Source organism: Branchiostoma belcheri, unplaced genomic scaffold (assembly GCF_001625305.1).
Source record: "Branchiostoma belcheri isolate BF01 breed outbred unplaced genomic scaffold, Haploidv18h27 scaffold516, whole genome shotgun sequence".
Lineage (NCBI taxonomy): Eukaryota > Metazoa > Chordata > Leptocardii > Amphioxiformes > Branchiostomatidae > Branchiostoma > Branchiostoma belcheri.
The window spans coordinates 6,317-31,786 of NW_017804150.1; the positions used below are offsets into that span (position 1 = coordinate 6,317).

At 41.5% G+C, this 25,470-nt stretch overlaps 1 protein-coding gene across 1 annotated transcript; it reads right to left on the reverse strand.

Annotated features, from left to right (window-relative positions):
* Nucleotides 1-5,428: 5,428 nt before the first annotated feature.
* LOC109480632 (acyl-CoA synthetase family member 2, mitochondrial-like) lies at nucleotides 5,429-24,178 on the reverse strand. The gene is made up of 16 exons (XM_019782866.1): nucleotides 23,926-24,178; nucleotides 22,280-22,408; nucleotides 20,257-20,310; nucleotides 19,756-19,874; nucleotides 16,610-16,775; nucleotides 16,271-16,366; nucleotides 15,402-15,571; nucleotides 14,825-14,827; nucleotides 14,421-14,512; nucleotides 12,486-12,562; nucleotides 12,148-12,255; nucleotides 8,608-8,756; nucleotides 7,760-7,901; nucleotides 6,423-6,533; nucleotides 6,053-6,121; nucleotides 5,429-5,559 (listed from the first exon to the last, which is right to left on the reverse strand). The coding sequence occupies exons 1-16, from the start codon at nucleotides 24,160-24,162 to the stop codon at nucleotides 5,503-5,505; spliced, it is 1,779 nt and encodes a 592-aa protein (XP_019638425.1). The 5' UTR covers nucleotides 24,163-24,178; the 3' UTR covers nucleotides 5,429-5,502.
* Nucleotides 24,179-25,470: the final 1,292 nt, after the last annotated feature.

Below are 25,470 nucleotides of genomic sequence, written 5' to 3' on the forward strand. Positions count from 1 at the left end.
TGGAGTTTTTGTTAAAATAAATGTTATTGTGAATTGTGTTTGTATGTAGCACCAAATAAACATTGGTGTCTAATATAATATATTCATTATGGGTTCACCACACCACGAAGTGGTGTGGTGAAACCATATTGTCTTTGCTGATGATTCTTCTTCTCCTCCTTCTCCTCCTGCCATATCTTTAAATGGATTCAGCTTCTTCATTTTAGGGCCTAAGGTCCTGAAATTTGGTATGGAGGTACAGTGGGCAAATACCCCTAGGCGTTTTTTAAATTTTTGTGATACAGGCTTTTAGAATGGTTTTATTTGAGTTTTTTGGCTGTGTTATAGCAAATGTATTACTGTGTTAGTGTGCCGTGTTTACCAGTCTGGGCATGAGTCATCACAATGGAATGCAGGGCATCAACCAATAGGCATGCAGCTTCCTTTATACTTCTTTGCTGATTGGCTGTTGGGATTTAACTTGATTAACACCTGCACAGAGCATTTCCACCTGCACAGAGCATTTCTTGCTGATTGGCTGTTGGGATTTAAGTTGATTAACACCTGCACAGAGCATTTCCATACTGACAGTATGTCTTTATTCAAGTGTTTTGGTAGGTATTTCAAGCTTTTCTGCTCCAGCATTGGAATGCGGGGCATGAACGTTTTTTTTATTTATTTTGAAAATCAACAGTTTGCATTATGCAATTAAAAATCCTAACCAATAAAGTAGGGAATAGCTATCCAACTGTTGTTTTAGTTGTATGTTACTTTATATTATAGTTATATCAATGTAAATCATTGTTTTGCCTTGTGTTTCTCATTCTTTCCCTGCCATGTGGTAAAATGTGGTGAACCCATCGCTGTATTTGCTCCAAAGCAAATATTGGCCTTTCTAGTTTCTATGAGTATTTAGAGTTCCTATGGGTACTTATAGTTTCTATGAGTATTTAGAGTCCCTATGGGTACTTATAGTTTCTATGGGTACTAATTAGAGTTTCTATGAGTACTTAGAATTTGTATGGGAACTTAGAGTTTGTATGAGAGTTTCTGTGACCTAAGTACCGTATGTAATAGTAGCGGTAATGACCCCTAGTGACCTGACGAAAAACACCACCGTAACACCACCAGATTTCCACCGGACAGCATTGCGGCAACCTTTGGGCAGTAATCAGTGCGTAGGAGCTGAACGCAAAAAGGGTTTTTTCGGTGGTACCAAGAGATGTAAATCGGTTGTCCGCTATTCCCCACCCAACATAATCTATGCCAGAATTTAATTTCATCTATTTACAAACGTCTTGAACATTGTAAGCAGAAAAACTTTTAAAAGGTGAAAAGTATATCATCTTTTTAATAGAAAGGTAAACAGGAACGTGCAACTCAAAAATAATGTATTGTCATCAGCCACAGGAAACAAAGTGCCCCCAAAAATTCGGACCGCACACAGAAATTGAAGCACTCATAGAAACTCGAAATAGTCATACAAACACTAAGTTCCCATAGAAACTCTAAGTACTCACAGAAACTCTAAGTACCCATAGAAACTCTAAGTACTCACGGAAACTAAATACTCATACAATCTGTAAGTTCCTATAGAAACTCTAATTGCTCACAGAAATTCTAAGTACTCATACAAACTTAAGTTCCCATACAAACTCTAATTGCTCACAGAAACTATAAGTACTCATAGAAACTTTATGTACTCATAGAAACTTTAAGTACTCATGGAAACTCGAAATACCCATAGAAAATCTAAGAACCCATAGAAACTCTACGTATACCCATAGAAACTCTAAGTACTCCTAAAAACTCTAAGTATCCATAGAAACCCGAAGTACTCACACAAGAAAAAATAATAATAATAATAATTGTACATATGGTCTTTCGTAGCGCCGCGACTTGTTCTATAGCTATACAAAACGCCTCACTAAGAAATACACATTCAGGAACTGGTTTTCACTTCCATGGGCCCGTCAGCATCAGAGACACTAGAAGAAAAATGCAAAATGGGCAAAGCGTGCTGTATTGAATCTGATCCAGTCTCGAAGACCTTGTGTGTGTATTAGACATTGCTGTTAGACCGCACAACTGCATTATTTTTGTACGCCGTTCGTACACTTTTCTTTGATAGAAGGCAGAAGGGCTCTCAACCAGAAGGCCAATCGTATAATTTTGAGAGGAAGTGGAATTGGTACGATATATCAGGTACAGTAAAGATGACGGCAAGAAGGATAAAAACAAGAAAAGGTTTCCACTCACCGATGTAGTAGTGCCCAACGCGACGTCAGCTCAAAAACTGCTGGTTTTCAAAATGTTATGCCTGACCGTGGGACAGGTGAATATACTGTTTACATCTCACTTAAAGACCTCTAAGTACCTTAACATGTTGTCAATGGAAAAAAATGCCCCCGGAAACATAACAAAAAACAATTCAATAACACAATTTCCCTGGTCAAAGTGCCCCTCAATTAGAAGATCTTTTAAGATGTTTTACAAAACAGGTGCACAAAAGCATGTCTACATAAAAAGTAATACGTTAATCCTATATTTTCCATGGCAACTCTTCAATTACCTTTCAACATCATTCATACCATCTTAGCGGCAACAGGAGGCAAAAACAAGTTTATAAAGCGTGTTATGGTTTTTAGTTACCATAACAAATAAATGAGGACTGATGGACTCCGTTAAAAGCATGTTGCTGAAAATTCCATTAGTGCGGTAACCTCACAATGACGGCAGACATCAGGCTGGATAACACTTGTTCTTCTGGTGGTGGAAACTTTATTATCATATAGCCAGATGACGTCGACCAATCAGAAGGCTCCATTTCCCCCATAACCCAGGTCATTAATATCCGATATACGGACCTGCGGGTCCGTAACCGACGCTACCATTACATGACAGGGTGGTGTTTTCTTTTAACCTACTTCTAATTCTAAAGACCTTTCTGATAGACTTATCTATGTAGAGTAGTAAATTAATTTAGTTTTGATAGAACTGCTGAGTTGTCGTCAGATGAAGTAAAAGCAGTGTTTGGGGCAACCGCAGAGATGGATTTGGACAATAGTGGTGGAGAAATTTGGAATTCGAAATTCAGCGGTAAACTTCACCGATAAATTTAACGGGGGGTGTCCTAATTCCGACCTACCCCTAATTCCGTACTAGTTTGAAAAATCCTTGTCGCGGCGTTATGCATGGGAGCACGTGCCTATCAATAACCACAAGAATGGACAAAGTTTCTGTGTTGATATCGGTAATCTCACAAAGTTTGTTCCAGTTCCGACGCTCCGATAACAGACGAGTGAAAAATCTGTGTGAATTCGACGCTTGTTCGGGGGTTGACGAGCGTGTCAAAAAACGCAGCTTTGATTTTGAAACAGCCGCTTTGGAGCCAGTCGCGTAATGGTAAAAAGAAGACTTGTTTGGGACAGAAAAATAGTTGTAGATTGTTTTAGTCAAAATTTGTGTATTTTAAATACTAAGCCCTCCCCTCAGATTGACCTTTGTTAAATACTAGGTCGGAATTAGGGCACCCCTTTTGCGATAGAACGTTCCACCGGCAGAATGACGAAAAACCTGCCGTAAGTTTCGCGAACCCTTACGCTTGGGTGCAAGGCGCTGACCTGACGTAAAATACACAGCTCTTTAGCTTTAAGCGTTGTTATCTTTATCTGTAAATATCAAAGCTCGTGTTGAGCGAGTTTTTGGTCAGACAAACCATTACCAAAGGCATGTGCGTTTGCATGGAACATAGGTCGGAATTAGGACCCCTCCCGTTAGTTCATATCTGTAACTTTCAGCTTTAAATAATTGGTTTGCTGCGATGGGAATTCACATCAATGCAAGATAAAAGATCTATATGTTACACAGAAGTTGTTTCTCTTATGTGTCAGCTTGATGACCCTTGATGTACATGCATATGTGACAATGTCTATATGATAATAATGTTAATGACCCGCTTTCCTTCGGTGTATACGGTGTCATAATTCATGGCCGGTTCCTATAACCACCTCATAAACGACCTCGTCCGCTCCGCGCACTCGGTCGTTCATTCGGTGGTTATAGGAACCGGCCATGAATTATGACACCGTATTCACCTCAGGGCGGGTCATTAACCCTATATTATCTCGCTAAAACTGCGGGCCTTGGAAAAATAACACACATAAAGAACTCATGAATCAACAGTGGAAAATACCGGGAGTGCACAGAAATACCCTTGTTTATTTGGTCTTAGTATTTGGTATAAGGTCTTTGGTAGTCGTAGTCTATCTTGTCACTTAAGTCAGAAATATGAAGAATATGAAGAAAATCATGCCGGGCCTTTGCAATTGTAGTGCCTGTACACGTACTTTGACATAGAGATCGTATATTGACTAACACTGGGCTTATGTAATGAATTACATAAAATCTTCGCTTCGTAAAGGGGACCACGGCACCATATCATGCCGGGCCTTTGCAATTGTAGTGCCTGTACACGTACTTTGACATAGAGATCGTATATTGACTAATACTGGGCTTATGTAATGAATTACATAAAATCTTCGCTTCGTGAAGGGGCCCACGACACCATACCACGTACATAACATGTACTTGGTGTTAGTATCAAGAAATTATGAGAATGTTACGTTATATATTGAACATAAAACGTGGAAACATTCTAGCGCTTGTCCTGCGGATTACAACAGTTGTTGTTCTGCACATACAGTACCATCTATGTAGCACCCTGCATAGGTACGACTTGGGGGTATTTCTCGTGCAACGCATCACACCGCAGTGAAACGTAACGAATGCGGAAGTAACTATGCCACTGCAGAGCAAAAACAAAATGGGGGTCTATGATCTAATTAAGACATGAAATTATTGAAAAATATTGTGCCCGGAATGCCAGCAGGACAAGGGGCTAGAATACTCAGGGATGCATCTAGTGTTACTGTTGTGAATTGTTGTAAGTGTTGTAGTTGGAATTCACTTTGCCCCAAGGAGTCTAAGGAGCCACAGTCGTCATTGCTGGCTGCAGTACCGGCATTGGCGAAGAGATGGCGCTGCAGCACGCTCGGCTGGGATAAAAAAATCCTCATCACATACATGCATATCCATACAACCAAATCAACATGACCTCACAAACCGAACCTCTGTATTAGCTTAGTTTTACATTAGTTTTTAGCTGGTATTTACGATATATGCAGCGTAGTTTGGGAGGACAACTTGTACTCCCTTCCTCTTGTATACTTGTACTCGTTGTAAACTCAAATAAAACAAGTTGATTTTTAACCTTGTCCTGCGGGGCCCATATATATATATATGGGTTGCAAATACAGTACCATCTATATAGTGCCCTGTATATGTGCGATTTTGGGGGGTTTCTTGTGCAACGCATCACACCGCAGCGAAACGCAACGAATGCGGAAGTAACTACGCCGCCGCAGGGCAAAAAAAAGTCAAGGGTCTGTGACTTGATTAAGACATGAAATTATTTGAAAATATTGTGTAAAAATTGCCAGCAGGACAAGGGTTAAGCTTGCTTTATCTTTGCAGACCAAGGTCTCTGATCGTCTGTTCCCGCATCTTGAACTTCTGCACCTGAAGTTGCAACATACAACAAAAGTATGTTAGGCAAATAAAGATTCAACATACCATGAAATTCTGTTTTTCACCTAAAGATGCAAGTGCAATAAAAATCAGTTTTGCACCTAAAGATTCTGATTTGCACCAGTATACGCCATGTTTATGTGCAACAGAATTCTGTTCTGCACCAAACGATGCAACACAAGGCTTTGTTAAAAGAGATATTTTAAAAAACAAAATATTCTCTTTTGAACCTGAATGTTGCAATATAAAAACTGTGCTCTGCACCTGAAACGCAACATGCATCAACATACTGACCTTCCTGTCATATATTTTAAGTATGGTCTTGATGTATTTCACAAGTTACTTGTCCAATAGCGTCTAATCGAGTACAAATTCTCATAAGCATGCATTAAATCTCCTGTTTATATCATTGTGCAGATTATATATGTCACAAAACCAGAGTCACTACTAAAAACTGATGTCTGCTAGACAAATAAAAACTCACCTTTCCAGTAACTGTCAGTGGGAATTCTTTTACAAATATGATGTAGCGTGGAACTTTGAAATGGGATATCTGAAAAGGAATTTAAAGAAGCACAATGTATCATGGACCAATTATTGTCATACTGAGAACTGTATGTTACCATAGTATTGAATGCTGTGATGACTGGTGTCCATATTACCAGAGAATCCTGAGCTTTTTTGGACTGATATTTATGGTGACTAAAAATCCCAATCTTCCGTTGGTTGTTATGGGTGTACGAAAGGTTTTCTTGAGTTAGGAGTGTATGGCCACATGTTCTCGGGGAGGATGCCCAACCAGCGAGAGATTGCGTAACAAAAACTAGGTATGACAAATGTTTAAAAATTTTCACCTGTCCCTTGCAGAAGGTTTTGACGTCATCCTCGCCCAGAATCTCCCCTTCCTTCAATTTGATCCAGGCACAGACTTCTTCCACCATCCTCTCGTCCGGTACTCCTATCACCTATAATTTGTGGAAGTTCATACTTTACTATCGAAAATGTTGACCTCTGGTTAAGTTGTACACCGTTCAAACCTACATGTATCAATCAAAATTATCAGACATCATTTAGCTAAGCTTAATACTAAAGGGTTAATGACCCACCCTGATGTGTATACGATGAGATAATACATGTACCTGCTCAGGTTCGATAACCACCGAATAAACCACCGAGTGAGCATAGCGAATGAGGTCGTTTATAATGTTGTTATCACACCTGACCAGGGATTATATACACCGAGGATAAGATGGGAAATTAAGATTATAATAACGACACAGTTATTTGACACAAATTTCTCTGATGATACATAAACGCTTTAAATACATTACATAAATACATTTCAGTATGTCAGCACCTTATGATCCACAGGGAGCGAAGAGGATTAGGTAAGTAAGTTAATCTCTAACTTAGATACAGTGTTGTGCTTAATTCATTTTACATGTGATGTTTCCTTTGAATCAAAACCATGTATAATAATTGAAAACTTTTTAAACTGTTGTTGACAAATGCATGTTGTAATAGTTGGCAGTGAATTTATCACCATATAGGCATCCTGTAAACTGAACATGGGCATGACTCCAACAATAAGTATGATATTATTAGACTAGGATAGACAGTAGGTTTTTATTATGATGACTGAGGCATTGAGTTTGTACGGCCTTCCAAAAGTGACTTTTTGGAAACGTTCCTGCAAGCCTTACTATCACCCTCGGGCATCTCTATTTGCATCTCTATATTTTATTTTTGCATTTCTGTGCTGAGTGATGGGGTTGATGTAGCACGTCGGCAGAACGTACTGCGCCTGCGCAGAACCCTGGATTTTCACGTTTTTCGCTGGATGTTTGGTCAACGTTTCAGCAGAATTTCGCCTGTTGCAGAGGATATCTTTTTCGACACAACATTTGGAAATTACTGTCGAAATGCAAGCCTTATATGAGCGAATACAACCTTATATAAGACATTCTGCCGAAGTCTTTGCAATGTACACTACATTACAGGTTTCGCGCAGCTGCAGTATATTCTGCAGACGTGCTGGGTGATGTCAGCTCGGGCAAAAATACAGGAATACAAAAATACAACATTGAGATGCAGATCAAGATCAGTTTTCAACGAAACAAATGGAAGTTCCACTTACTGCTGGATTAGAAGACGGAAGTTCCACTACCTGCTGTATGAGAAGACGACTAACCTGTACATCCTCCACCTTTGGATGTGTGTGCAGAAATTCCTCGATCTCGCGTGGATAGATGTTTTCTCCCCCTCGAATGATCAAGTCCTGAATTCTCCCCACAATCCGTCCATAGCCCTGCTCGTCCAACACTGCTACGTCTCTTCAACACATCCACATTATTATATGTCTTTATTGTAACTTTTAAAACTTATTGTTTTCATTCTACTTTTTTTCAGAAAGCAGTCACGCCTACTGGCCAAAGTTTTTGGGAAAAGCGTTTTCAATCCACCCCCTGGAAGACAATATGGAAATCTTTATTTCTTGTTATAAAGGTACCTAGAATTCGTTCAGTACGGTGGAAAATGTCAAATAATGTCTACCCGACTAGGGTTAATTATATATATATAAATTACATAAACAGGGTTTCTCAGAGAACGACTTTTTTATTATTGAGACAATGTAAAACCCATTTGGTTAGAAATAGAAAAGCGTTATTGTATCAATTATCAAATATGGAAACACATTATAGTTATCTGTACATGATGTTATCGTCGGTTACGAACTTTACGATATTGTAAAATTTCACTATATTAACGTACTGATATTACTTGGAAAGTTTACAATTTGTACGTACAAGTATGGTGAATACAATGGAAATATTACGATATTATTTGGAAACGAATGTCCCTTGAGAGGTGTAATGTAAACATTGTTTACCACATGTAAATATGTATCATTTGACTGTATATTTCATTTGTCAATAAAAGATGTCTTGAGTTTAAAAAAGTGTTTTTATTGTCAAATGCTTGGATGATTAAACTCTTTACTCTCCTCACACTCTGTGAGAAATCATAAAACAAACGTACCCGGTTCTGTACCATCTGTCAGGCCCGATGACTTCAGCAGTCTTGTCTGTGTCGTCCCAGTACCCGTGCATGGTGCCGTGTCCCCGCGTGCACAGTTCGCCAGGCTCGTTCACAGGCGTTACCTCTCCATTCGTGTCTACGATTTTTACCTGCAACACAAAAATACGCCAATCCTGACTGCCACGCACAATTATCAGTTGAACCAATGAGAACATGGCAATTAGCAGATAGACCAATAAGAGAGTCTCTGCATGTCCGTCAAATATTTGCATGTCTACGTTTTGGCGGGGGTGGACGGGCTATGGGATCGGTCTACTCTAGAAACAACCTGACGAAATTATATGGAAAAGTGGATTGGGTTACAGTTTCTTTATTGACATGTGGAACTGACTACAGGGCTAAAATCTGATGAAGTACTGACAATAAAGAGCACATCAAGGACAGTAGCTGGTTCATCTTTTTTTCTCAGCCATTTTAGAGGTATAATTTAAACAAGAATTCGGAGATCTTATACCTCCACTCAATATTTAGTTTATGTAAGTTTTTTTTCTAATTGATTAAGGAAAAAAGGTCGTAATTACCATAATCTAGTTTAATTTATGGTTTTCTAAACTCAAATTACAATATTTTTAAACCTCTATCCATTGGCAATATTTGAATTAAACATGTCCTTATTAATTGTGAAAACGACCTTTATTTTAACACTAAATATCCATTGTGATGTTAACCTTTAAGTAACTTACACATGTCACAAGGTGTAAAATTCCCAATATTCACCATTAAGAAATCAAAGAATTTTCAAATTAATTATGCAAATTACGTTTTGGCATCTGTTGATGTTCCACCTGCCGTAGATTATATACATTGCATTATATTAAAGTAGTATTATGTAAAACGCTGTTAGGGTGCTAAAACCCACACCACTTATTCTGTCATTAAAAATCCAAGACCATAGCACGTTCAGGACAAAAGACAGAAGAACCGGAAGTTCTGCTGCAGTACCAAGGTCAGTCACCAGGAGGTCCATATTTGACATTGACTTTTGTCTTCTTACGACCTACTAACATTTCCCTGGCGGAAGGACGTGTCCCTCAAGAATGGCACGAAGCAACCGTGATACCCCTACCTAAAACAAACCCACCTACCTTACACGACCTGAGACCCATCTCACTGACTTCCCTTCTAGCAAAAACATGTGACAGCTTTATTGCCAAATGGATCCTGACAGACATCACCCCACACCTTGACCCCAGACAGTTTGGCGGTATCCCGGGGCGAACAACAACCCATTGTCTTGTAGACATCCTAAACCAGCTATACAAGACCTCAGACCTGAGAGACACTTGGTCCTGACTGACTTCGCGAAAGCGTTTGATCGAGTAGATCACACAACCGCAATCTCGAGTCTCATATATCTTGGCTGCCGACCCTCCCTTCTTCCATGACTGGGGGATTTCCTGACGGGGAGGAATCAACGCGTCCTCTACCAGGACACACTGTCTGAATGGAGGACGCTGACATGTGGACTTCCCCAGGGCACCGTCCTCGCGCCCATAGTGTTCATTGCTATCATCAATAGCGCAGCAAGCACCGCCCGATCACTCCACTGGAAATTTGTGGACGATCTGAACATGGTTGAAAGCAGATCAGTCAAAGCACAGTCAAACCTACAACAAGATCTAAATGCCCTCGATCTATGGTCCAGTGCAAACTACATGAAACTACACCCAAACAAATGCAAGGTGATGCATTTCGTTTTCAGAAGAACACCTCCCCCACCCCCACCCCACTTCAGTTAGCGGGCCACGTCCTTCAAGAAGTTACTGCAGCCAAGTTACTGGGAGTCTGGGTACAGAGGGACCTAAAGTGGGGCAGTCATGTTACCCACATGGTGAAACAGAGCAGTAAACGGTTATTCATCCTACGACGGTTTAAGAAGTTCAAGATCCCCGAGACAGATCTTGTCACCGTTTATACATGTTACGTGCGCCCCTTGTGCGAGTACGCTGTACCGGTATGGAACCCTGGTCTCACCAAACTCCAGTCAACCCGTCTAGAGACAGTTCAACGCCGCGCATACCGCACCATTCTGGGCAAGAAGTACACCCGTTACCCTGAAGCACTTACAGTCCTCGGCCTGTCTACCCTTGAAACAAGGAGAGAACTGCTGTGTACGAAGTTCGGACTCAGTCTACTGAACTCTGCTTCCTTCAGACACTGGCTCCCTCCATCTCGGGGCGAAGTCAGCGGGCGGAAAACCCGAACTAGCCACAAACTGAACTGTATTGTTGCAAAGACTCAGCGCTACCGCAACAGCTCCATCCCATATATTGTTAGCCTACTAAATAAGTAATCGAGTGTACTCGGTAAACGACCTTCCAGTCATTGAGGGGTAGCTACCATGCTTTAATAACACGTTTTGTTTAGTAGCCGTCTTTATGACCACTGTTTTACCTACGAATCTTAATAAGTATTTTATTCTGCAATGCAAACTTATTAACACTTGTAAACTCTACTTTAGATTTTATCATATGTGTATATGTTGTGATAGATGTTGTTTGATTTTAAAGCTTTTAATGGGATGGGCTACGTCTTTAGTCTTAATCTTTGTAATTGTGAGTAACAGTGCAATTCAGAACCCCTGGGTTCTGCAAAACTGTTTTACATTGTCATCAATAAACCAGTCATATCATATACCAACATACCAGACGTCATTACAATCCATAAAGACGTTCTGAAGTTATGCTGACTACAAATGTGCGGAAACGCACACAGACAGACAGACACACACACAGACACATCAAAAACACATTGCTTGTTGCTGGTAAGGACCTCTCCAGACTGGTGAAAAGTCGGCTATTGTTGTAGCTCGCAAAACGCTTTACACGCCTATTAAGCCACGGTCGAACATAGCGGACCGTCTCCAAACCGCGGTTGATAGGTAGTCATGAGTATCTGTGGTTGAGACTTAGTCGGTGTGGTTGTCTACGTTTTCAAAGTTATCTGTACAAGCTGACTGTGGGTTTTGAAAAATTAAAGACAGAAAAAGTATGTTCTTCTTTCTTAATCTTCGGTGCGACCAGAAGAGCAAATTGGAGCTAAAATAGAATTCCGGGCTTCTCCCAGCCTACTGCCTAGTCTCTACCAGACTAACTCACCTCACCGGTCCCGTAGCAGTCTGTCCTGCCGTCGGGCAACTAAACTGTCCACAAGAGTTATCCACCCAGGGCGGTTCTCAGCCAGACTTGTCAGGTGACTCAGGGGATGACCCAGACTAACTACGCTGGCTATATATAGGAGAATATTTGCCGGGGGAGTTTGGCAGCCTTGGGGTTTGACAGAAACTACCTCCCCGCGACCGGACTACCTTGGCCAATTTTACTCTCTTTTTTGCCGAATTCTACGATCCGTTTTCCCGTAAAAAGGCCTGGTGGAGGCATTTCCTCATACCTACTGCCGACCTTAGCTGCCCACCTTAGCTCTTTAGTTTTGTCAGGAGCAAAACATGTGAGAGGCGCTTTAGAGCAACAAATCACCTACCTCTACATGAGGGAAAGGTTGTCCTATAGTGTTACATTTAGTCTCCAGACTGTCAGACTTGTAACCCAAAAAGGTTAGAGGGCTGTTCTCAGTCGTGCCGTATGGAATCTGAAAACACAAACAAGAATGAGCCTGAGCTATCAACCAGCACTCACGTGACTAAATACTGTCCGCCATGCTGGACGATTACACGTGAACGTTGACAGATACATTTGAATGTGTACATGTAGATATAGCTACTTAAATTATACACATAGAAAGGTATGGTTATGACTGTCTCAGGTTTATCAAACCAACATTCTGGCTATGACGATACGAAAGTAAACAATTGTACTTACACAGATTTCAGGACAGTGCATTTTGGACACCACCTTTTTCACAACTTCTGCAGGGCAGTATGACCCTCCGATCAATCCTATTCAAACAAACAACAGAAAGTAAGTGAATATGAAGTTTCGAATTTTAGGGTCGCGTGGAGTAACGAGTTCTCGACTCGGAACCAATAGGTCCCGGGTTCGAGTCTTGACATGCCATTGATCTTGTGCACTTGAAAAATGCACTTTCCTCACTTCGCTCAAGTAAAAATGAGTGTTGTGTTGTCCCATGTGTTGGTGGCGGAATTATTATAGGTTGAAAAAAAAAACTTGAGTGTGTTCCCATCACGTCTTGTGATTACATGTTGGAATATATAGAAAAAAGTTTCAAATCCACGTGACTATGACCTGCTGCAGGTAGATTTGAATTTGCATATGCAAATAAGGTCAAGAAATGATGACATCATATGTGCATCCAAAGTTACAGGTCTGACGCCATGACTCGACGTACGTGTTCAACCAACCAGAAATTACTGACCTCAGGTACTAATTTCTATTTCATGTTTTACGGTTTAGAATAAAGAACTTGAATTGAAGTAACTGTAAACAGACCACTCGTTGGTGCTAATATCTTAATCTCTCACGTGTATTTGATTTTATTAGTTTGCACATTAAACAAAACAGACAGTAATAATACAAAACAAGGATAAAAACAAGGGCAGAAGGATGGGAGAAGCATGGAATGCTTATACAAGGCCCTCCTTCTCTAAACTATACAAAATTAAATATATATAAACAATAAATGGAAATAATACAATAGAAAGTAGAAATAATACAATAAGGATAATCAAATAATATACAGTATGAACTAACGACAATGGAGTAAGGTAATGTAGGTTATAAATACAGTGCAATAATGATAATGATAATGATAATAATTTTTATAAGTTAAAACTAGAAATCCGAGATCTCATACCTCCACGAAATATGATCTTGATATGTAAATGTAAATTTCTTCTTTAATTGTGCAAATGACCTCTGCATTAACATGATATATGCATCGTGATGTATGTTAACTTTTGATTAACTTACAGATGTCCCAAGTATGACATTCTCATCATTCACCATTACGAAATCATAGAATTTTCGCATTAATTATGCAAATTAGGTCATCATTTGCATAATTAGTATCTGTTGAAGTTCCGCCTGCCATAGGTTACATACAATACATGTATGTAAGTAGTATAATGTAAAACACTGTTATTATAGAATTTCCTCATTAATTATGCAAATAAAGTCCTCATTTGCATAATTTGCATTTAATTATGTACATCTCTCTCTCAGCTACCTACACACCAAAAATAATGAAAATTCGTTGTTCCTGTCTGGACTTATTGGCTTTTAAACATTTTGCCAGAAAGTGCCCTGCAGTTCCAGAACAAGCCGCTAGGGGGCCCAAACTCATATGACTTCTTCCCAAGCACGAGAGCTACCTTCCATCAAAATTTCATGACCCTAGCATGTCCAGATGGCGAGATATCAAAACCGGAAGTTGCCCTGCAGTACCAAGGGAAGCCACTAGGGGGACCAAAATCTCATCATTTCCAGTTTTCGTCACACCCTACCAACACACCAAGTATGAAACCAATCCATCCAGGCGTTCTTGAGTTATCTTGTTGACCAACAGACAGACGGACAGACGGACGGACAGTTAAACGCAACTGAAAATATAACCTCCATGACACATTTCATGGAGGTAATAATGAAACTACTACAGTTGGTTTATCAGATGGTTTTTCAGAGCTTGTTTGAATGACAGAAAAGGCAAGGTAGAAACCTTTGTGGTACGAGTATTCATATCTCAATCGCTCTCTCAGTGTTGTTATGCATGAATCTCTCACCGGCGTTGTTATGTGGTTATATTTCTCACTGGTGTATACACGAATTCAAAATCCTTACCGGTGTTTAGACTCGTCAACCTGTACTTGTCAAAATTGGGATGATGAAGCATGTCGATGAACATGGTCGGGGTGCCGTATATGGATGTGCAGCTAAAAGATATGATAACAAGTAAGATTCAAAGTATAATGAAATGCAAATGGGTATGAAAATAAACGGCCACTTCACAGTTATCACTTGAACTTGGAAAGCTTGAAGACATTGTTAATTTGGAAAAGGTAAGATTCCAGCCTTTATATACATATGAATGAATGAATGAATGAATGAATGAATGAATGAATGAATGAATGAATGAATGAATGAATGAATGAATGAATGAATGAATGAATGAATGAATGAATAAATGAATGTCTTTCTTTCAGGTATTTCGCCCATAGAAAACAACGGTACAAACATAGAAACACAAACTATACATACAGCATATTATTTTCGTTACTGACAATCTGACATCAGAAGACACTGTATTATGCTGTTGTCGATTTTGTTTAGCCTATCAACAAAGGAGTAGCATAATATTCTGCGTCTGGCATCAAATGTGTCAGTAGTATAATTCCAGTCGTACATAACAGTTACTTTGGCAAGAAGAATTTCACAGTAGAAAGAATAGAGATACGTGTAGTTCCTGAGCTCCTCCATCGTACCATTCACTTCCCCCTACGGGCAATTGTGACCCCCTATGGGCAATTGTGTCCCCCTATGGGCAATTGTGACCCCCTATGGACCATTGTGACCTTCAACTTGGCCTCACTTCCTCCCAGTCTACGGGGAGACCAATTTAACCTTAACTTCGCCCTCACTCCCTCTCAGTCTATGGTTTCTCAGTCTGCGGTTATAACATCCCTCCGCTCACTTCCTGTGACTTTTGTCCGAAAACCCACTGACAAACAAGCAAAGAAAAATGCAATCAGACCGAAACAAAATCTCCGTACACTAAGAAAACAAGCCATTGGAATATGACAAATGGCTCTCCACATTGAGTACTAGGTAAGCGTTATTACTTGCCTCTCCTCTTGGATGGCCTGTAAAGTTGGTTCGGGCTCAAAGCTGGGCGAAGGGGATACAATCGTAGTACCAAACACAGCTGCAGCCATGCAGGCCATCACCATGCCGAAACAGTGATACAACGGGACCGGCATGCAAAGCTTGTGGTGCTGACAACAAGAAAAGTAGAACATTGTGCCTTTAATATCTTTTCTTAGCGAAACGGGCAACACGTTCAATTCTTTGTGAAAATCCTCCTTGCTCTGTGGCACATGCAAGTCATGTTTCTCCTCCATGAAATAGGCATGAAACGAGAATTCAGAAAATTCAGATGTAACGCGTTTTAGATTTCGTGCATGTATTGGAACTGCGTGTAGATTGTGTCACTTAATTTAATCGGACCTTACACACAGTCCACCACCTTCTGAATTTCTCCACGTACCGCCCTCCTATTTAGTCATTCGTACCCAGATCGTGCTGGGTCACCTTCAGGCTTGACCACTTTGTTAAACAATATTAATCGAATATCCATCACCGTTCCTGAAATAGACCCTACTGCAGGCAAGCACGTACGCACGCATGCACGCACACACACACACACACACACACACACACACACACACACACACACACACACACACACACACACACACACACACACACACACACACACACACACACACACACACACACACACACACACACACACACACACACACACACACACACACACACACACACACACACACACACCTAGACAGACAGACAGACACACACACACACAGACACACACACAGACACACACACACACATTCATAGACCAGCCCACCCAATAAAACAATAATTTTCTGCCAGGTAATGACACATACCATTTCATGGTACCCCAGTCGACGTCCTAGGAACCATTGGTTGTTCACGATGTTATGATGGGTTAAGGTTGCTCCCTTCGGCCTCCCTGTAGTTCCCTGTAGGACAACCCATAGTCAAAAAGGAAGGCAACATTTGCTGGCAAATACAAAATATTTCACTCATCTTTCAATTTCCTCTAAACATGCTGTCTGGTATACACCCGTGTCATCAGTCGTATGAGGAAATGCTGTTTCTTGCGGAGTTATCAAGTAATGGCTATGCTCTGACTACAGAATCAATAGGCTCAACCGGGAAAGTAAACCGGGAGCTTGTTTATTAGTGGACACACTTTAACTCACCGATGTAAACTGGATGTTGATTGGATCATCAAATTGCAGCTTGTCCTGCATCTCCAGGACAGTTTTTCTGTGGGCGTGGTCCCCCATCTTCATAACCTCTGGGAACGAGAAGGTTCCTGGAAAATTCTCCTCGCCAAGCATGATGACTGTTTCCAACATGGGCAACCTGGGTTTATATAGTGATATAATCTTATCAAATTGTATCTTTTCTGCTGACATCTTGATTTGATTGATTCTGTCCTGGAATAAACTTTAAGACTGATTTTTATCAAACTCTTCCACATGTTGTGCTTTTTTGTTACAATACACTTGGCATTGATACCCGGGTACATAGAACATCATAGCAGGATATGACGATATATGGCAATTACAGATGGGAAAAATACCATAGTTATAGGTATGTGTAGCTGGGGAATATGGTGTTGTCAGCTACAATGCCGATTTCCATGGAATACCCTTCTTTATGGGCAGGTTTATTTATGTTACATAACCAGCTAACGACCTGTGCTTACCACGATACTGTATCATGCCAACACGCAAAGGAACCCAGTGGAAAACATATTGAACAATAACAATCATTGGCATGAAAGATCATATCGCAACACCATCCAGAAAAAGATCGAAGCCACTACTCATCTACTTAGGCCTTATTTGTACAAAACCTTGCAAATCGGATTCAGGTGAGCCGCGTGCCTCACACCTGATGCACGTACCTAACTGTAAGTCGGTACTTCCTGCACTTCCTTGTATTTTAATTAAAAATTTCAAACTGGCGTCATAGCAATAGGTCCATCGGACCGGGTATTAATGGTGTTGCGCCGGCTTTTTGTGTTTGTTGTTCATGATTTTTTTTTTATTCTACAGCACTGATTACATGGCCAGTTCTTCATCTCCGTGACAACCTTTTGTACACGCTTTTGTACGTTTCGCCGTGACGCGTGGCCGTAATATGTTAAGTAAACAGGATAAAGTCGCGATGCGCTCAATCCGGCTCGAAACTACCCTCCGGACGTGGTTTGAAAACGAGCACATCTATTTCAATGTGACTTGTAGCGTTCTGACGGGGCTACATATTAGGCCGTGTTCATGTGAAGTCAGTGAAGGCGCTTTACATGTGGTTTATCCCGAAACCGGTTTCAAGTGGCTCCATCTTAACGCTCCAAATTACATTGAAAACGCCTCGATCCCAAACCACTTCTATAGGTGGTTTCGAATCGGTTTTCCCGCATCGCGATTTGCGTCTGAACGCAATGTGATTTTAATGTGACTTCACTTGCTCATGGATTACGGGATGATATTTCTTTATTTATATGCAACACCAAATTTTACGTGTCAGCAACTTAAAGAGCAGTGATGGTCAAATCATGCGTTCGTTCTATGACGAGCTTCACGGCCTCTGGCGGGACTACGTCGGCATTCGGCCGAGATACGCTGGGAGAGGGGCACCAGCAAGCAGGTCGCTGACTTTTGACAATGGCCGTGTTTAAGTGGAACAAACCGCGATTCGGGTAACTCACATTCCTCATATCTGGTCCGCGTGCCACACAATCCTGTGAAACCGTGTCCGAACATAATTCGCTTGAGCTAGATTTATTGCTGTATGATGATAACACGCAAGGTGGCGTGTTCTTAATGTCAGAGGTCAACGACCTGCTTGCTGATGCCCCCCCCCCTCCCAGCATATCTCGGCCGAATGCCGACATGGTCCCGCCAGAGGCGGTGAAGCTCGCCCTAGAACGGACACATTATTTGACCATTACTGCTCTTTAAGTTGCTGCCACATAAAAGTTGGTAATTGCATATAAATAAAGAAATATCACCCCGTAATTCATAACCAGGCGAAATCACATTGCGTTCAGACGCAAATCGCGATGCGGGAAACCCGATTCGAAGCCACCTCTAGAAGTGGCTTGGGATCGAGGCGTTTTCAATGTGATTTCGGAGCGTTCAGATGGAGCCACTTGAAACCGGCTTCGGGGTAAACAACATGTAAACCGCCTTGGGTGATTCCACTTAAACACGGCCAATGATAACACGCTAGGTCAAACAATGTTGTTTCGAATCGGGCACGTTTTAAAAGGAATGTATGACACGTGGACCAGATGTGAGGAATGTGAGTTACTCGAATCGCGGTTCGGGTGGTTTCATATGAACAAGGCCGAAATAGTACCCAACTGCAAGTCGGTGCTTTCTCCATTTCCTTGTAGTTTAATTAAAAGACTCGTGTCGTAGAAATGTCAGAGGTCCATCGGTCTTGATGGTGTTGCGCCGGCTTTTTGTAATTGTTCTTCAAGATCTTTTTCTTTTTAATTGTACGGCACTGATTCCAGTTATTCGCGTAGACTTTCTCGGTCATCTCAACGACGAAATCAACGTACACGCTCTTGTTTTTTACGTTTCCCTGTGACTCGTGGCCGTAATATGCAAAAAAAAAACAGAATAAAATCGCGATGCGCTCAATCCGGCTTGAAAATACCTCCCGGACGAGGTTTGAAATCGAGTTGATTTCAATGTGACTTGGAGCGTTCTGACGGGGCTACGTATACATTAGGCCCTGTTCATATGAAGTCAGTGAAGGCGCTTTACCTGTGGTTTCCCCCGAAGCCGGTTTCAAGTGGGCCCATCTGAACGCTCCAAATCACATTGAAAGCGCCTTGATCCGAAACCACTTCTAGAGGTGGTTTCGAATCGGTTTTCCCACATCGCGATTTACGTCTGAACGCAATTTGATTTCAATGTGACTTCAACTGGTCATGGATTACGGGGTGATATTTCTTTATTTATATGCAATACCAAATTTTACGTGGCAGCAACTTAAAGAGAAGTAATGGTCAAATAATGTGTCCGTTCTAGGGCGAGCTTTACCGCCTCTGGTGGGACCTACGCTGGGAGGGGGGCATCAGCAAGCAGGTCGTTGACCTCTGACATTTATAACACGCTACCTTGCGTGTTTTCATCGTACAGCAATGAATGCAGTTTCAGAGAATCGTGGTCGGGCACGGTTTGAAAGGAATGTGTGGTACGTGCACCAGATGTGAGCAATGTGAGTTACCCGAATCGCGGTTTGGGTGGCTTCCCATGAACAAGGCCTTAGTCCTGAATCCGAATTACAAGGCTTAGTATGAACAGAGGAGTAGATACAATACTTTTTCGCTTCCAGCTGCCCAGCCTTGCATCTCTCCAGTTCAGGGCATATCTGGTGGAGCATCTTGTAATAATCTTGCGTCTTAAAGGCAGTGGCTGAGATGACTGCACGACAGCCAACCTAAGAAACATAAGCAAAGCATGTTATCTGATGTTCACAACATGGAAGGTTAAACCTAGAACATGCCAGGTGAATAAACCGTCCCCGGCTGTCATTCAAATTCAACGATTCGGCCAATAACAGGATTTGGTAGGGCGTTGCTAAGGGGGGCCTGGCTTTGGGAACGGTCTAAGTTTACAAATGTACACGTATTTGTGAAGACAATGAGAAGGTTGTAATTCAGTGTGCACATTTATCGTTATTATTTCAGACCAAGTTGTAGCTAGGTATAGAACAAGGTTAGGGATGGCAAAGACGGAAAAGTACTTTCAACATTGCAAACTAAGTACTAAATCCGTATCGCATCTGAGAGGAAGGAAGGCCCTGCATGTTGTTTACTTACTTTTTTTAGTGCAAAGGCCAGCTCGTTGACTTGATAAGCTGGGTTGATACTGACCTTGAACGGAGAAATTACCAAATTTGAAATTTACAGAAAAAGACACAATGAAACTCGGTTGGGTTAAGGCAGCCTATGGCATACTATGAGTAGTATTTCATACATATGCCTCTAACTTTTGATAGCTTGATCGCACCACAAATAAACTTCACACAGTTCTAGTAGTACTTGAAACAAATTGAATAAAGGTTATTTTGTTTTTACTACTTCTGGATTTTTGGGTTAAAAATCAACATTTTGGTTAAAAAAAAGCTGTTTACTTCATGGCTTTAAGCGTAAGCGGTAACAACACCTTTCATCATGATATTTCACAAGTTGAAAGCCAACCCCCTATTTATTATTTTTGTCCGAGGCTATTTTGTTTAAAATGACAGTTACATTGTTTTTTTGGACCAAAAACGACAGAAACAGCTATTTTTCTGTCATTTTTCGTTTAAAAATCGCCACAGTTAAAAAATATCGACTTATATGCAAAATAGCCTCGGACAAATTTGATTAAAAAGTGATAATACATAAACATGGATTACTCTAAAGATTAATCATGCTGTTTTCAGCTGCGCGTAAAGCCGTACGTTTAGGTCATACTCCGTGAATAAAATGCGTAACAACGCGGGTTTACAGGGGAACATACAAATGACCGCCGGTAACCCCGAATTCGAACACGCTTTCTATTCGAATGACGTCATATCGAACATGGTGGAACATGATTCGGGTTCGAAACAAGTTTGTGGCAATTGTGCAGACACACGGCGGAACTCGAACATGAATATCAGCCTAGGCCGCCTTAACCCAACCGAGAATAACGTTGTAAGGCAACATTTTATCGCTTTCTGTAGAAAACTATATTTTAAATCGAGCGACTTATCGAGACTAAGTATTACCATAGATAACTACAAGCTTTGTTTAAAAAATATACTATTTAATTATCATAATTTTCTAACGATGCAAAAACAAACTCTGAATAACTAGATCATGACTTGATAACTCAATTGAAACTTAACAAGAAGCCATAGGTGACAATCCTCCGTGAAATTTTATATTTTGCAACAAAAATAATCCCAAGCGTCAACGCCAGACCTACTGTGCAGACATTAGGAAACGGTTAATACAATGAGGGCGCGTCACAATGATAAAACATAAAAAGACCCAAATCCATTACTGCTCCTAGGGCGTGTAAAGATACTGTGCTTCAAGTTCGAAGTTCATTTTAATTACACACACACAATCATTGCATTCACATAAAGATCGGACTATCATTATCATGGTCGTGTCACTAGTAACAAAAAGACAGCCCCACCGTCTTACCGTGCCTGTTACTTATTGAAGGAGTACTAACCTCCAGAAGGAAGTGCTATTTTCCATGCCAAAGTCGCGGCCAGCACGCGCGAGTGTTACTGCCGCCGGTCAGATACCCGGGCAAAACCATTTCAACGACATTATAGGTATCTTTCAAAAATAAGCATTTACTCCAATATCAAAACTGCTGGAATAAAAATAAAAAGACGTGCATCACCACGAGCTTGATGGCACACCACATGCCAAATTACACAGAAATGTTTCGTACAGAACAATGCGTTTTCGCTGCGAACATCTATGGTACCACTTATTGACCCTCCGCACGTCTGCATGAAGTTCCACACCCCCCACTGCTATTCCAAACAACGCGTTTTTCTGCACCATTCCAATTCGCCTCGTAATTGTAGGGGTGCGTGTGCAATATTACATTGACCGCGAAAGCAGCAACGGCAAAAATGCACATCCGTGCATCAACACGGGCATGCCCGCAGACGGCGTATAAAATTGCGTGCCGATTACACAAAGAGAACCCAGTGTTTTGACTGCGAACATGAAAAACCAGCCGTTCACAACACTCCGTCCGGAGGTCCTGACCTCCTTCACGGAGTAATAATAGTTGCAGTGGCATGTTGTTGTTCAAGTGAAAACTCATTAATTTCTTGGTGGTGCTTACCATGATCAAGCCAGCCCTGGCCGTGGCGAACTGTGTCAAAACCCACTCAAGGGTGTTGGGTGCCCATATCCCCACCCGGTCCCCCTTCCTTAGTCCCAGGGCAACCAACCCGGCGGCCAACTGGTCACACTGCGGACAAACACAGAGTATTATCAGTCTTGTCGTGAGCATATGAATGTCGGCAGAACGTACGCATCATCATCATTAAAGGTCCTCTCTTTATATTGTTTGTTTTGCACTTCCACGTTTTGACGGAGGTGGGTGGAGTTTGGGATCAATATATTCAAATTTACCTGGAATTTTCTGGTTTAGCTACTAGTATCCAACATAGCATAGTAGCGAACACGTCATATGTAAAGTCAAGATTACTTTTTAAGAATTATTTCACAGTAAAAACTTCGCATCGAAGAATAAGCATGAAAACTAATTTTTACTATCATGAAAGTTCATCTGTGTTGGTAGTTACATGTTTAAAGTTAAAACTTATGGTCCAACACAAAAAATTCTATCACCTAGAGCTTTCGACCAGTCACTCCGGTCTTCCTCTTGATCAGTCTACTGAGGAAGACCAGAGTGACTGGTCGAAGGGTTTAGGTGAGAGAATTTTTGTGTTGGACCAAAAGTTTTAACTTTAAACAAAACAAGAAGCCATAGGTGACAATCCTCCGTGAAGTTTTATATATTTCAACAAAATCCCAAGCGTCAACGCCAGACCTACTGTGCAGACATTATAATTAGGCAACGGTTAATACAATGAGGGCGCGTCACAAGCATAAAACATACAAAGAGCTAAATCCATTACTGCTCCCAGGGCGTGTAAAGATACTGTGCTTCAAGTTCGAAGTTCATTTTAATTACACACACACAATCATTGCATTCACATAAAGATCGGACTATCATGGTCGTATCTAGTAACAAAAACAGCCCCACCGTCTTACCGTGCCTGTACCTAATTAAGCGCGCCTGGAACAGGCGAAATTCCAGCAACAGTTGCGGTAAGCACCGCGAGTGTTACTACTGCCGGCCAGATAACCAGGATATCTGCTTACAGTACCTCTGCTACCAGACAACTGCCTAAACCTACGGCCTATTCCACAGGATTGTAAAAGTAGGGATGTTTCTAAAATATGCATTTACTTCAATATCAAAACAGCTACGGTAAAAATAAAAGACGTGCATCATCCCGGACATAATGCCACACCAAATGCGAAATTACACAGAAATGCGACGTACGGAAGAATGCGTTTTGGCTGCGAACATCTTCCAAAAAACTTGGCATCTCTTAACCATGGCCAAAAACATCTGGAACCACTTATCAAAACCACCCCGTATCTGCATGAAGTTCCACCCCCCACTGCTATTCCAAACAACGCGTTTTTCTGGACCATTCCAATTCGCCTCGTAATTGTAGGGGTGCGTCTGCAATATTACATTGACCGCAAAAGCAGCAACGGCAAAAATACACATTCGTGCATCAACACGGGCATGCCCGCAGACGGCGTATAAAATTGCGTGCCGATTACACAAAGAGAACCCAGTGTTTTGACTGCGAACATGAAAAATCAGCCGATCACAACACTCCGTCCGGAGGTCCTGACCTCCTTCACGGAGTAACAAACTTTTGTTACGACATTACGTTAAATTACCTCTTCAAAAAACTGCTGGAACGTCCTACGAACGTTGCCTCTTTTGAAGACGAGCATCTCCCGATCGGGAAACTCTTGAACGGTCTGTTGGAGTTTCTGTCCGATGGTGACGCCCAGGAGCCGGGTGGTATCCAGACCATGGTGGTAGCTCTGGGTCAGGTGGACTGGCCCGTCCTTTCCATATACCCTGTAACGTTGCAACATCCACAACAGATGTGTATATTTGATTTCATTCATTACACACAAAAGGATTTTTGGGGTTCGAGACCTTCACGTTTGGTGAAGCAAATGGATCTCGCCTGAGTGACGTCATCCGAACATTACGTCACTCAGCACGTCGGCAGAATGTACTGCGCCTTCGAAGAACCCCACATTTTTACGCTTTTCGGTGGATTTTTGGTCAACGCTGCATTGGAATTTTGCCTGCTGCAGAGGATATCTTTCCCAACATAACATTTGGAAACTACAGACGAGATGTTAACCTTATATGCACGAATACGACCTTATATGAAACGTTCTACCGAAGTGCTATGTAATATACACTACGAGTTTCGCGCAGGTGCAGTACGTTCTGCCGACTCTGGTTAGTAAACCCACGTGGACGTTAACCAATTAGAATCTTAATTAACTCCCTTTTGGTCCTTGACCAATCAAACTCCAAATTAACCTTTCGGCCTCTCCTTGATGCAAATTTATTCCCCTTCTTAAGGACCTCGTGCTCAGAGAAGAGCTGAGCGCATCTCCACGTGGGCGGCTAGTCGGTAATCATCTCCCAGCAGATCCCTTTCGTTGGCAAAAAGACAGTATCAAATTGGCCCGTAAATAATTTCATCAGGTTGGAAGATACTTAGGGTATAGAATTTTCTTCTTACACATCCATAGAGTTTCTCACCTGCTTACGTTTCGATGTCTATCAGACACCTTCCTCAGAGCTTTTGACTGGAGTTCTGCAACTCGCCGCTATTTAACGCCAATGTAGGTGGCGCTTTTGCGGCGAGAATGCAATCCCAAACGTGGCTGAGCTTGTATCCCCCCTCGTCCCGGTTCATCACTGGGGTTGACTTCCTTATCCAGACTGCTTCTTTAATCCAACGGATTCTCCTGTTGTCCTCCCTATCTATGACCCTGGCACCCTCCCAGTCTACCACACAATTGTTCCTGGCAACATGCCATTCTCGCCGCAAAAGCGCCACCTACATTGGCGTTAAATAGCGGCGAGTTGCAGAACTCCGGTCAGAAGCTCTGAGGAAGGTGTCTGGTAGACATCGAAACGTAAGCAGGTGAGAAACTCTATGGTTGTGTAAGAAGAAAATTCTATACCCTAAGTATAAAATTGGACAGGCTAATATATCCATTAGCCAGAGAAGGTCGCCGGCCACCGACGGGATTACTTGGTGGGATTAACGACAAAAAATTGCCATATATATAAAAAGCTAACGATCATTCCAACACAACCTCTGCTTGGAGAGTAGCTAGTCTTCAGATCGGCAAACTTAGTGTAACTCTTCCCAAGTTACCACCCAGTAACTGTACAAGCTACTGTAT

Bases quoted from the DNA above. Each gene is read 5' to 3' on its own strand.
- LOC109480632 (XM_019782866.1), bottom strand. From the start codon at position 24,162: ATGAATGAAATCAAATATACACATCTGTTGTGGATGTTGCAACGTTAC. The intron at 16,776-19,755 runs GTATTGTATCTA...ATATAAACCCAG, and splicing joins GGGCAGCTGGAAGCGAAAAA to GTTGCCCATGTTGGAAACAG. The intron at 12,563-14,420 runs GTAAGGATTTTG...TTGTTTGAATAG, and splicing joins GTTGACGAGTCTAAACACCG to GATTGATCGGAGGGTCATAC.